This window comes from Orussus abietinus, unplaced genomic scaffold, assembly GCF_000612105.2.
Source record: "Orussus abietinus isolate OABI.00-Male unplaced genomic scaffold, Oabi_2.0 scaffold214, whole genome shotgun sequence".
NCBI classification, from domain to species: Eukaryota; Metazoa; Arthropoda; class Insecta; order Hymenoptera; family Orussidae; genus Orussus; species Orussus abietinus.
The window spans coordinates 1292-14114 of NW_019394397.1; the positions used below are offsets into that span (position 1 = coordinate 1292).

Sequence of the window (12823 nt, forward strand, 5' to 3'; positions counted from 1 at the left end):
CCAAATTTGATACTAGAATTTCAAAATTTACAATGGTGGATAAATTATGGTGCCAAATTGCAAAAATAGCTCAAACTGCTTCCTTCCTTTGAAAAGCTCAGATCAACTATTTTTGCCAAATATAGTAGAACGTTCAATCCATTAAAGTCCCAGCTAAAATCTTTTTGCCAAATGTCACAGTACATTTGGTTTCCCGTATGTTGTATGTACAAGATTTTCAGCTTCCTCAGACCGCAGACAAGTATTAAAAACTATATCGAAAGAAATAAGAAAATTAGAAACTAAACTTGAAAGCAATATTTTATTTGGCGAGCGCCCGAGGTATACTCCTAGCATACGATCATTTTGGTGCTCGCCAAATAAAATATTGTTTTCAAATTTAGTTCCTGATTTTTTTTATTTGTTTTGATATAGTTTTTAATATTTGTCTTCGGTTTGAGGAAGCATATAATCTTGTACATACAACATACGTGAATCCAAATGTACTGTGACATTTGGCAAAAATATTTTAGCTGAAACATTAATGGAATTCTACTAGATTTGGCAAAAATAGTTGATTTGAGCTTTTCAGGAGAAGGGAGCAGTTTGAGCTATTTTTGCAATTAATTAAATAAAGACAATTGTACTTGGCTAAAGTTCTGTGCACCGAAGGTGTTTTGTGGGGATTAAAAGTTATCCCAACAGCTGGTCTTCTCATCTCGTCTCGATGGCCAATCTGTGTTACGTATGTTTAAAATGTATTTTTAGGATGATTAATCCAATACAGATCGATACAATCAAAAGATACTCTGCAGATATGGCAGAATTTGTTACCGACTAAAGTCGGCGCTCTTAACGAAAGGGTCAAGAAAATAAAATATAAATGAGGTTGATTAGGTTCGTCTCTTATACGTAAAAGTGATATAATTTGTTGTATCATTAGAAAGAAGTATATAATAATAGAATTCTTCTTGACATCGTTCCGAAGGTTATAAGAAATTTGTATCGAACAATTCAGCTTGTAGTAAATCTAACCTACATTTTCGTCACGAGACTTCATGCATTACACGTGTTATCTTCATCTTAATACAGAAGTTTCCAGGTCACTTAGTTTGCCTTTTCACGTTCAAATGCGCGTTTCTAGATTCCAAGAGTGTTCTAAATTGTTGGGCGATCGTTTCGACACGTTTGTTCCTTTTAACAGAATCTTCCTGAATTAAATTTCATTGGATTGGCCAATAATTCTGTGCGTGTTTTCTTACGTCATTTATCAATAAAAACTACACGAAATTATTATCCAACCCAATATATTGATCGAAGTGTGGGAGCATGATGACATTTTGATTCTCGCGAAGGTTAAGTTAATATATATTTTTTCGGATACCCGCCTTAACTGAAACGTTTTATTTTGTTTTTGGATGAGAAATTTAACCTGAAGCTTGTTTTGAGGAAACGCAATTTGATGACGATGCAACAACGATGTTATTGTTGTTATCGATCACGCGTGTCATATGCCACGTACTTCGATTATCAATCTTAGTTTCTCAAGGTGAAGTGAAACACGTCGAGGAACTTGTTGACGTGACGTCGGTAACGATTTTTCTAAATACCTACGTTGCCGACATTCGTTCTTATATTGACAGCTGTATCGAATTATATTGGGTATTGTACTAAATGGCATACACCATGTGTCGTTTCCGTACAATAATTATAAAGAAATCGAAGTAAAATTCGAGAAATTCTCTGGATTCACGGGTTCTGAGGCCGTACTTGACTGCAGAAAAATCGGCGGTTTAGGGAATTGGAGCAATGTACGCGTGAAGTGAAGAAATGCAGTATAACTTAAGATATGCACGGTGTCACATAATAGATAATTTTTCAAGGGGAGAAAAATGGTGGAATTTTTAACTAGAAGTTTCTTTTAGTGTATTTCATTTTAACTTAACCTACCTTTCTTTTCCATTTTCGGCTCAAAATATTTTTCATCGAGTCGTTAGCAATTAAAATTGATCAACGAGATGAGCGCGCAGCCGAAGCACGCAGGGACGGCGCGTGCCGTAGGGCCCCTCGCTCATGCCTTACGTTCCTGCAGAAAAAATTTCATTTTAATATGTCGAAGTATTTAATAAATGAATGAATAAACAAGTAAATAAGATTAAAAAAGTTATAAATTGATTTAAAAGATTAATGTGAAAATCATTATTCAACTACATAATAAATCGATAAATTACTGTCTGACCGATTAACTGTCAAATTCATTCATTCATTCGTTCGTTCATTCATTCATTGGAAAATTAATCGGTCAATCAGTAGCAATTGGTTGACAACCAACAGATTCATTATGTAGTTAAATATTGTTTGATCAATTTATAACCGTTTTATTCTGATTTATTTATTCATTCATTTGTTAAATTTGACATATAGAGGAAGAAATTTTTTTCTGCAGGAACGTAAGGCATGAGCAAGGTGCCCCACGGTGTGTTACAGCCCTGCGTACTCTGGTCGCGCGTCGTCTCGTTGGTCAACTTAAATTGCTAATAACTTGATGAATAATATTCTGAGCCAAAAATGGAAAAGGGATTATTGGTTCAAAATTCCACCCTCTTTCACCCTTTGAAAGATTAGTTATCTATTATGGGACCCTCCCCCCCACGCGCGCGTGTGTCGTAAAAATATTGAAAAATGATAACACCAAGTTATAATATATATTCTGTAATTAGCTGTCTTCAAAAGTTTTATCGATACATTTTGAAATATGCTTGAGAAACCTTTTGTAAGTTTTTTCTTTTCCTTTAGTCTCCGTACCTCTTTAAAATGAATAAATATGTCCTGCAATTTTTTTAATTGAAACAGTTAATTATTATTTTTTTTAACTATCGACAATTAATCCAGGTTTATATTTTTACTTTTGTATTTCATACATAAACATGGCGTGAAGTGGCTTGCAATGATTTGGTTGGTTGCTTCAAGGTAACTTGTGATCAAGCATTCAAGTCGAACCCCGGGCTTTTGTATCATGTGGGAGACCTATAGACCAATAGGAGTCTCATTAATCATTGCGAAGAATGAATACTGAAAATTTGTTTTCCGTTAGTAATTTAATTCTACTTTTCCCCTCTTTTGTTCGTATGTTTCGCCAAACATTAAATATATAAACTCATTATCTCTTAAGGAGAAGTGAAATATCCCTTAACGCGTTGACTGCCACGTTGGTCACCAGTGACCAGCAAACGCCTTGGATAGTATACTCGTTATTTGTTTTGGCAATCAAAGTGTTAAGATGACATGAAAGGCGCTGAGAAATTTAATCGACGTTGATAAATTAAATCACATTTATACTCTTTTTTACGCCAACGCAATTTTGAATACTCTAGTGGTAACTTAAGCTGGCCGACATTTGTACTTATATTGACGTTTAATACACTTTACGTTCATAATTATGCACTGAGAAAAACAATTGGTTGACTCAAAGAAAGATCAAATTGAGTAAACAAAAATTATTATTATTATTTTTTTAATCAAACAAAGGTGAAAGGATACCTGATAGTAGATACTTTGTTGAACGGATGATCTGCTTTAATTGGGTCACCATTTTCTGAAGGTTGAAATAAAATAAGCATAATGTTAAATTAGTGTTTGTCAGAAATGGATCAATATTGGCTATTTTTGCATAAAAAAACGACTTTTGTGATTATGGACGTTTCAAGTGTATTATGTTCCTGTGTTCCTGGCAGTATTCTTCTATATTCTTAACTTGAATTTATGAAGTATCGTTATTAACTGCTCAATGTTAAAAACGGTAAGGGGTCTTATATAATATATAAACGAACTGCAAACGAACTGTACTACTTGCGAGAAAATCCGAAACTATGAGTGCCATCCATCGAATCTGCTAAAACATTTAATTATATACGACTGAGGCAAATATATTTATGTCAACAAAATATACGTGTTCAGTCGAACAATTCTTTTTGTCAGTATTAATAGCGTAATCTTTCGTTAAACCCTACGAATGTTTCATTTACTCCCTCATTTTGTATTATTGATGACTTCAGCGGGTAATTTCTACCAAAAATGTAGGTTATTGAATCAACTTTTTCTTATTTGAGGCAACCACACGATCAATTGGTAGAACTGCACATTCTAATCAAATAATTCGTTTAAATCACTTACATCGCTTTTTATTCTCAATAAAATCATTGTTTCTTGAAATCATATATGATTCAAGCAACAATATTTATGTTAACAATATATATTTGTGTCATTCAACTAATCTTTTTTCTCAGTGTACGAAATGAAGCGTTTCGTATGTCATTTCGGTAAAATAATTATAAAGAGATTGAAGTAAAACTATTAAAATCCCGTGGATTCATGATTTTTGACACTCTAATGGACCAACAGCTCCACCTGTGACGTTCGGCTGCTACTAATTTTTTTTTCTAAAAACATGCGTTACTCACGGAACAAGCCAGCATTCTCTTACAACCATTCGTGAAGGTATTTTTCACGTTTTCCCATTTGACTCTATAATATTCCATGTCTATAGTATTCTAAATTGTTCGAGCTAGGGCCTCAAACTCTTCATTTTGGATTCTAAGCCTTCAAAAGGCGAAAAACATTCAAAAAGTGAACAAATGACGTCTTGTTGGTTCTAGGCTATGATTAATAACAAAAATTGTTATAAAAAGATGAAATTTCATGAGTTTTAGGACCCATTTTGGGGCTTCCATATTAACGCGATAAAATTTGAGACGAATCGGTACACCTAATTGGGAGAATACTTTCACGAACTATTTGACCTCTCGGATATACATAAACTGAATCTTTCCTATCACCGTAAGGTTAAAACCTTAAGGTGATAGGAAACTTAACCTTTAAAGGTTAAAAAGGGGAACTACTGAAGCAGTGGAATCATCGAACAAGCCAAGAAGCAAACAATGGCAAACTTGAAATTAGAGTCAGTCGAACGGGGCGTAGGGTAGCATCCTGGACACAGAACGAATCTCCGGCGTTTCAACAATTCGTGGTCGCGTCGACGACTCGCATTGCGCTCGAGAAGACGGCGTAAATGACGGATGTTGATTTTAACATGATCACGAGATATCACGTAATCGCAGTCTTCGAGGTCTTCCAAATTGATTGGATGTCGCAAAACGTCGCCCTTCATTTTTTTACGAGAGAACAGTACGGGAGATAAAAGTAAAAGAAATTTCAGCCGACTATGTAGTCGATAGGTTCTTCAAAATGGCGCAAGGAACCATGTCGCCTGTGGTCTCTCGTTTTACCATGGTGAAAAAAATAAAATCCCATCTCGACTGACGTTACATCCACTCGAGCGAATCCCGAGCAAACGCACAGCTTCGTTCACGTCCTACGTCCAATTTACATGCTTTTGTTTCGTGGTTCCATACAGGGTGGAACAGAACGCTCGTAGTCACGGTTTATACAGCGCTATCCTTGTTGAAAATTGAGTCGAAAAATCCCGTACTATTTTTCCCTACAGTGCATAAACTTTTACGATAAACATTAACACACCTACAAGAAATACTAAAATACTTCCGAGAAAAAGATTAACGTTTCGATTTAGTCTAACGATAAGATCGTTCCTCACACTAAAAAAATGCTTCTTTTTTTTTTCGAAAAAATGTTGGTTATTTAGCACAGACCAGAGCCAAGATATGTCTTTGCCATTATTCACTTCTACATGGCCCTAAAGTAACAATTGAAAATGTCAGGAATTGTGCTCAATCGTTTGAAATATGATCGACACAGAAAGATATACATTCGAACCCGAAAAAGGGAAAGAAGTTTATCCGCGAATTTGAGGTGTGCACCGCAGATAAAAAATCTCCTTTGCTCTAAAATGACTACTTTGAAAATATAATGCCCATTGGTTCTATTTTTTGCAGTTTGTTCATACCTACCCACGCGTACATGAAATTTGCATGTTTCCTTTCACATTATCGTGCGTAAAGGGGCCAGACATGTATCCTTGGCGTTTCCAATAATTGAAAAAGGGTTACTTGATAAATTAAACCGTTACGCCTGTATATCGTATAAAATGCCTAAATCGAAAACGTTTCTCTTTTCGAGGTGCAGAGTCGTGGGTGGAGCTGAACCCACCGGCAGACCGAGTTACTCCATTGCCCTTCAGCAGCGGCGGAGAAGAGTATCTGCGCCTCCTGAGGGAGGCTCAGAGAGACTCGACGCAATCGTCCGCCAGGCACTCCTTGGCGTCTTCTCGTCGAGATACCCCGAGGGATAGGTGAGAATAAAACGGTCCTACTTCTGTGCAAACGCTTTTCAAATTTCTTTATCGGGTATGACCGTGAAGTCTGTACCGCTATTTTCGAATTTCCATAAAACGCCATTTGTGCTTGATCGTGCATCGTTGTACAAAAAATCTCATTCCTAAATTGTATAGATAATGATTTGTAAAATGTACAGATTTCATCCGTTGAAATAGGGATAGCAGATTATATTTATTAGAATTACGGTAAATATTTTATTTAATCAAATCCGTAAAAATTACGGATAAATATCTATAACGTTTACATATAAGTATTTGTAGTGATTGCGGATAAATATCTATAAAGATTACGGATTAGTATTTGCAAGTATTACGCACGAGTAGCTCTAATGAATACAACTTAATACCTGTAAAAATAACAGAACTGTATCTGTGAATGTAACAGGTAATTTTTATAAAGTCTCCAGATAAAATTCTGTAATGGTTAGATATACATTTGTAAGATGTCACGCTATTAACGTATTAATATTAAAACCTCGAATTTCGAAATAATTCTTTTAATGGCGTATCAGGAAACTCGGTGAAGTTTCGCGCCAAATACAATAAAAAGCATGCGCAAAAGGTACTGAATACTCAATGCCAATTGTCGGTACTTCAATTTCATAAATATTTATTTCTCAATTAAGAGAACTTAATATGGATCCAATGAAAGGATCGAAATGAAAACACCTTTCTATTTGTAGAGCTTGTAATTTTTTCAGATTTTTTCGTTCCATCCGCTATACGCTACGCTAATCTGAAAATATTGAATCTCATGTTTCGCTCATCGTATTCACCATCGTGTTTTCTGTCTGCATTCTTTTCATCGTACTCGCATTTCTCACAAGTTCTACTAATATGCTACAAACGGCGCCATGGTAGGGCCAGGATCCTACTAAACCATGGACATAAGAATATATGGACGACGAAACAGAAATTTAAGGTGACGTGAAACCCCCTTCAAATCAGTCGATTCAACTACAATACTTTTTTTTAAGGGTATTAGACAAAACTGTCCGAAATTTTGACACATCACTCCTGATCATCTACAGATTGTCCTGACACATTCAAAATTTGGATTTTTTTTTTTTAATTTTTTAACTCAGCCCAGACCAGAACCAAAATGGCGTCGAGCTCTCATATTTTGATCAATATACAATTATCGAAAGCTCTCATATGAGAATCGAAAGGGTCAGGACAATTTTACGACAAATAAGAACACTCTGGTAATCGATAAACTCGCATTTGAACGGAATAAAGGCAAAAAAAGTGTTGTATGCGTTTCTATGCTAAAACAATGGTAATACGAGGTCTCGGAGTGAAACATTTAATTGACCTGAAAATCACAGATGGCGCAGGGGGTCCTTCTGCAGTCAATTAGGCCCCCAGAATGCATGAATCCAGAGGATTTCTGGAGTTTTACTTCGATTTCTTTATAATTATTGTACGAAATCGACAGGTTGAGTATGCCATTTGATACAAAAACCAATATAATTCGATACAGCTGTCAATATAAAAACGAACGCCGGCAACGTAGGCATTTAGAAAAATCTTCTTTACCGACGTCGATCAAGTTCCTCTACGTGTTTCACTTCACCTTAAAACTCCTTTATAATCGAGAATGAATTATATTATTCATTCTTGGCCCCTAATAGCGAGGCGCCACTGTTTAACACGTGCACATACTTCATCAGCTTGCTTTGAACATAATATAAACGTTGAAACTAAAATTAAAATATTTTTCTTTACATATTATTTAAAAATAATATAGTTTACTATTACCCGTTATAAATTGATTATTACTTGCATTCAATTGACATAAATGTTACTTTTATTGAAAAACCGGCCGATTGCGGAAGAAATAGTTATACATAAATACATAAATATTAATTTCCACGAATTTAACACGCTCAAACTTGGCGTTAAGAACTTGGTGGCATTTCACATATACACATAGCTTCGCGCATACGTATATGTACGTATGCAAGTGTGTATATTTGGCGCGAAACTCTACCGAGTTTTCTGATTGTCGGTAGTTTTAACGTTCAAAATGAATTTTCTGTTTTCAGTCCAAAAAGTCCGCCGAACAGCCCAAATACGGAGTTATCGACCGAGGACGACTTGAAAGGTGTCTACATAAACTATGGTTGCAATAAGGTCAGTTTACATCATTCGATGGCCGCCTTTTACTCGTCCATCTTCCCGGCAGGGTGAATATTCCCCTGAGACCTCATATACAGCGCCTTTGTATTCTCATCACAGATACTCATTGTACCGTTGTATTATTACGACTTTGGGTGTTAAAGTCGTCCAGCAAATGTCATGTCGTTGAAACGATTAGGCCTTTGAATCGATATAAGCGAAGAGGTTCCCTTTGAAATTGCACTGCAATGCCTTTTTATCAATAGGTGATACTACGTCGCGTAAGTGGAGCAACGTACGTGCCGTTTAAGGTGAAGTGAAACCCCCCTCAAATCAGTCGACTCAATAAGACACTTTTTTTTTACGGGTATTGAGTCGAACTATCTGAAACATTGACATACGCACCTAGGAATTATCATGATACCATAAAAATTCGGATTTTTCAAACAAATTGTTGAACTTAGCCCAGACCAGAACCGAAACGGCATCGAGCTTTCATATTTCGATCAATATATAATTATCGAAGGCTCTAATATGAGAAACGAAAGTGTGAGGATAATTGTACGACAATTTAGAACACTTTGGTAATCGATAAACTTTTGAACGGGATAAAGGCAAGAAAGGTGTCTCATGCGCTGCTATGCTAAAACGATGGTAATACGAGGTCTCGGAGTGAAAATTTCGTTGACACGGAAATCACGGATGGCACAGGGCGTTCCTATGCAGTCAATTAGGACCTCAGAAAGCATGAATCTAGAAGATTACTGGAATTTTACTTCGGTTTCTTTATAAATATTGTATGAAAACGACAGGCGGAGTATGTCACTTACAAGGAAGGTATCCCAGGTCGATCTCTCCGATTTGATCTCTTTTATAATATGTTATAGTAGATTAAAAACTAAGCGACACGTATTTTTTTTATCTGCCATTAAACACTTTAAGGGAGTGAAACCACCATCCAAAGTAAGGCTTGTGACAGGTGAGCCCCTTAATTTTTCTTTTTTTTTCATTAAGAAAATAATATTTTTCATTTCTCGTCATGAGAAAGCTTTTCTAGTTGGTTTGGTTAAAAAATATTATGTTCTAATGGGTGAAATTGCCAAATCGCCTCTTGACTTGCCTTACTTTAGTTGGTGGTTTCACCCCCTTAAAATGTTTAATGGCAGATAAAAAAATTACGTGTCGCTTACAAGGAAGGTACCCGAGGCGTCCCCCGCCGATTTTGTTCATTTTGAAATATGTTATAGAGGACTAAAATCGGAGGGACCCGTGTTTTTTTTTTTATCGGCGGGTAAACAATTTTAGGGGGTGAAATCAGGCTTCCAAGTTGGCCGTGCAAGGTGATTAGTTGGCTGTATCATATAGAAGCACTCGACCGATCTTCATGAAACAACCGTCAAAATGTAGGGAATGAAGAATTATGAAACATGCATTTGGAATTTTTCGAAAAGATTCATTTGTAAGGGGTGTGCCACCCCTTTGAATACTTTTTTTACCTCTTACGCAAGCAGTAATTGCTCTAGCCAAATGAAACTGGGTTAATTTATAGACTAGAACAATACAAAAAAAGCATATTTTGGTTTTTTCGAAAAACAAATTTTAAGGGTTGTTACAACCCTTGTTACAACCCTTAAAATTCGTTCAATTCACTTTCAATTTTCTTCACGCCATCGGGTAGTTACCTCTTGTAGTATTTCTGTTGGGGGTAGATTAAGGACCTTGGGGATTGAGCACAAAAATCGGCGCTATGATATTCGGATAGCACTTAATTCTGGGAGTAATTTAAGTATATAAAGTTTCAATTTTCCCCACACCATCGGGTAGTTACCTCTTGTGGAATTTCTGTAAAGGTAGGGGTGCTAGCTTTACGCACCTCGCGCCAGGTATGAAAATAGAAACTTTGAGAAAGATTATAGGTTTAAAAAAAACTAATTCAACAGAAAATTAGCACATAATTTCCTTTTCAACTTGGTGTACTTGTCTTTTACCTTAATACATCGTTTACGAGTGGAACGTGTTAGTTTGACGCCGAGTTAGCACGCCCGGAACGAAACTAGAGTTTTCTGAAAAAAAGGTCGGTGTAAAGAAAAAGCTATTACAGCACAAAATTAGCACATAATTTCTCCTTCAACTTGGTGCATTTGTTTTTAACTTTTTATAATGTTTAAGGAGGGAACGTGCTAGCTTGACGCCGAGATAGCACGCCCGGAACGAAAATCGAGTTTTTTTAAAAAAATGTTGGTGTAAAGAAAAAACTATTACAGCACAAAGTTAGCACATTTGCCCTTCAATTTGGTGTACTTGTTTTTAACTTTCTGTCTTGTTTGAGACGGGAGCGTGCTGGCTTGACGCCGAGCTAGCACGCTCGGAACGAAAATCAAGTTTTTGGATAAAATGGTCGGTGTAAAGAAAAAACGATTACAGCACAAAATTAGCACATAATTTGCCCTTGAATTTGGTGTACTTGTTTTTAACTTTTTGTCTTGTTTGAGATGGGAACGTGCTGGCTTGACGTCAAGCTAGCACGGCCACACTGGAATTTCAAATTTCGGAAAAATGGTGGGGGTACAAAATTAATTAATTCAGCACAAAATTAGCACATAATAAGCACATAATTCCTCTGTATTCAGAAATCGTGTATTGGGATGTTGCCGTGCTAGCTTGAGGCACCTTATTTTGGTGCTATTTAAGTGCTTTAAGAATACCCAAGAGACAGAACTGAAACACCACCCTTTTCATCCCAAACCTACCCCCGAACGTATAGGCTCCAAGATAGAAGAGGTAGAAATAATAACACATTTTGCACGCTCTTCTCTTGCATTAATTTGGGTGTTGTTTAAGTGCTTTAAGGATATCCAAGAGCCAGATTCAATAAATCACCCCTTTCACCCCAGAACTACCCCAACCTTATGGGCCCTCAAGAGTACTTGTTAAGTAATAAGCAGCGATAAATTAAGCATTTTTTTTCACGAGAAGCATTAATTACGGATAAAAGTAACATTCTTTGTTATAAAGGTTTCTTTGTATGACGGTCAAATGCATGTATTAAAAGAAAGGAGCAAGAAAATGGCACTGTGCCAGGGAAGCAGGTTTAGTACAACTAATAATAAGTTTCAAGTCATTGTTTCAAATAGTTGTTTAGTTCGTGTTTTTGAATCATTTTTTATTTTTTAATCGAATTGAAATTTCTGTCCCTCCTTATTTTAGGTGCCCTATAGTGTATATTAAAAAGTAATTGCTTTGTCTTTTAAATGAACCATTCAAAATTTGTATTCAACACGTAATCTATGTTTATTTAAAACATTTTTTATCTTTATTCTAGTTCACATTTGTATATAATATACGGATATTTGTATGCAGAATTTTTTTTTTTTTCTCACTTGGTACAAGATGCCACCTGCAACTAGGTGGTGCAATAAGGAACCCCGTAATCTAGAAATTGTTTAATTGTTTTTCACCTAACAAGTAAGTGAAGCAGAAAAATAATCGATTAAGGGGTCATATGCAGTTATCATAGGCGAAATTCAAGAATTTTTTTTCATAAATAAAATGCATTTTTTAATCGAAAACAGCCTGATTTCATAGTACAATTATTGAACTTAATACATAATTTTTTTTTGGTCAGGATATATTAAAAAATTGGCGTGTACAGTAACTCTTCGAAAAAGTTTTTCTTTTTGCGGTGACCACGATATCTTAAAAAGTATTTCATGGATCGGCTTACAATATATAGAGCTCATTCTACATACGAAGGACTGCTGAATGAACGAAAGATTTTTCAAAATTCCTACTGTTAAAAAAATGGCAGTGGTTTTACTGAAAAATCACTTTTTTCGTCTTATAAAATTTTCGTTTTTCCTTAATAAAACCGCAAATTTTCATAAAAAAAAGGATCCTTCGTTCATTCAGCAGTCCTCCATGTGCCCTAGAATGAGTCCTAAAAATTCGAAGCCGATCGGTGAAATACTTTTTGAGATATCGTGGTCACCGCAAAAAAAAACTTTTTCAGAGAATTGCTGTACCTCGCCAATTTTTAAATCTATCTTGACAAAGAAATTGTATATTATGTTTATTGTCATCAATAGTACTATGAAATCACGCTCTGTTTTCGATTAAAAAATGCATTGTAGTTATGAAACAAAATTCTTGAATTTCGCCTATGACTACTGCATATAACCCCTTAAATGAAGTCGAGTGGTTATTTACGAGTAAAGAAAATACTACAATTAAGAAGATTTGTTGAATTGAAAAAATGGCGCCAGTTTGAAATTTTGCCCGATAATCAGAAATTAACATTTGTTTCCCGAGCAATATGAAGAAGAAAACGAATAATCTAAAAAATGCTACAATTTTTGGGTGAATTAAAAAAGAAGATAAATTAAAAACAAATGTTCTTGAGTTTTCAGTGTGCTC

At 35.5% G+C, this 12823-nt stretch overlaps 1 protein-coding gene across 1 annotated transcript in view; it reads left to right on the top strand.

Annotated features, from left to right (window-relative positions):
• Positions 1-6068: 6068 nt before the first annotated feature.
• Positions 6069-12823, top strand: part of LOC111673928 (ubiquitin carboxyl-terminal hydrolase 48-like) — a gene marked incomplete at its 5' end in the record, with an annotated part of 123594 nt that continues 116839 nt past the window's right edge. Inside the window, 2 exons of the mRNA XM_023432151.1 lie at positions 6069-6244; positions 8338-8425. Of these exons, the coding sequence (XP_023287919.1) occupies positions 6069-6244; positions 8338-8425 (264 nt within the window). The remainder of the gene's footprint in view (positions 6245-8337; positions 8426-12823) is intronic.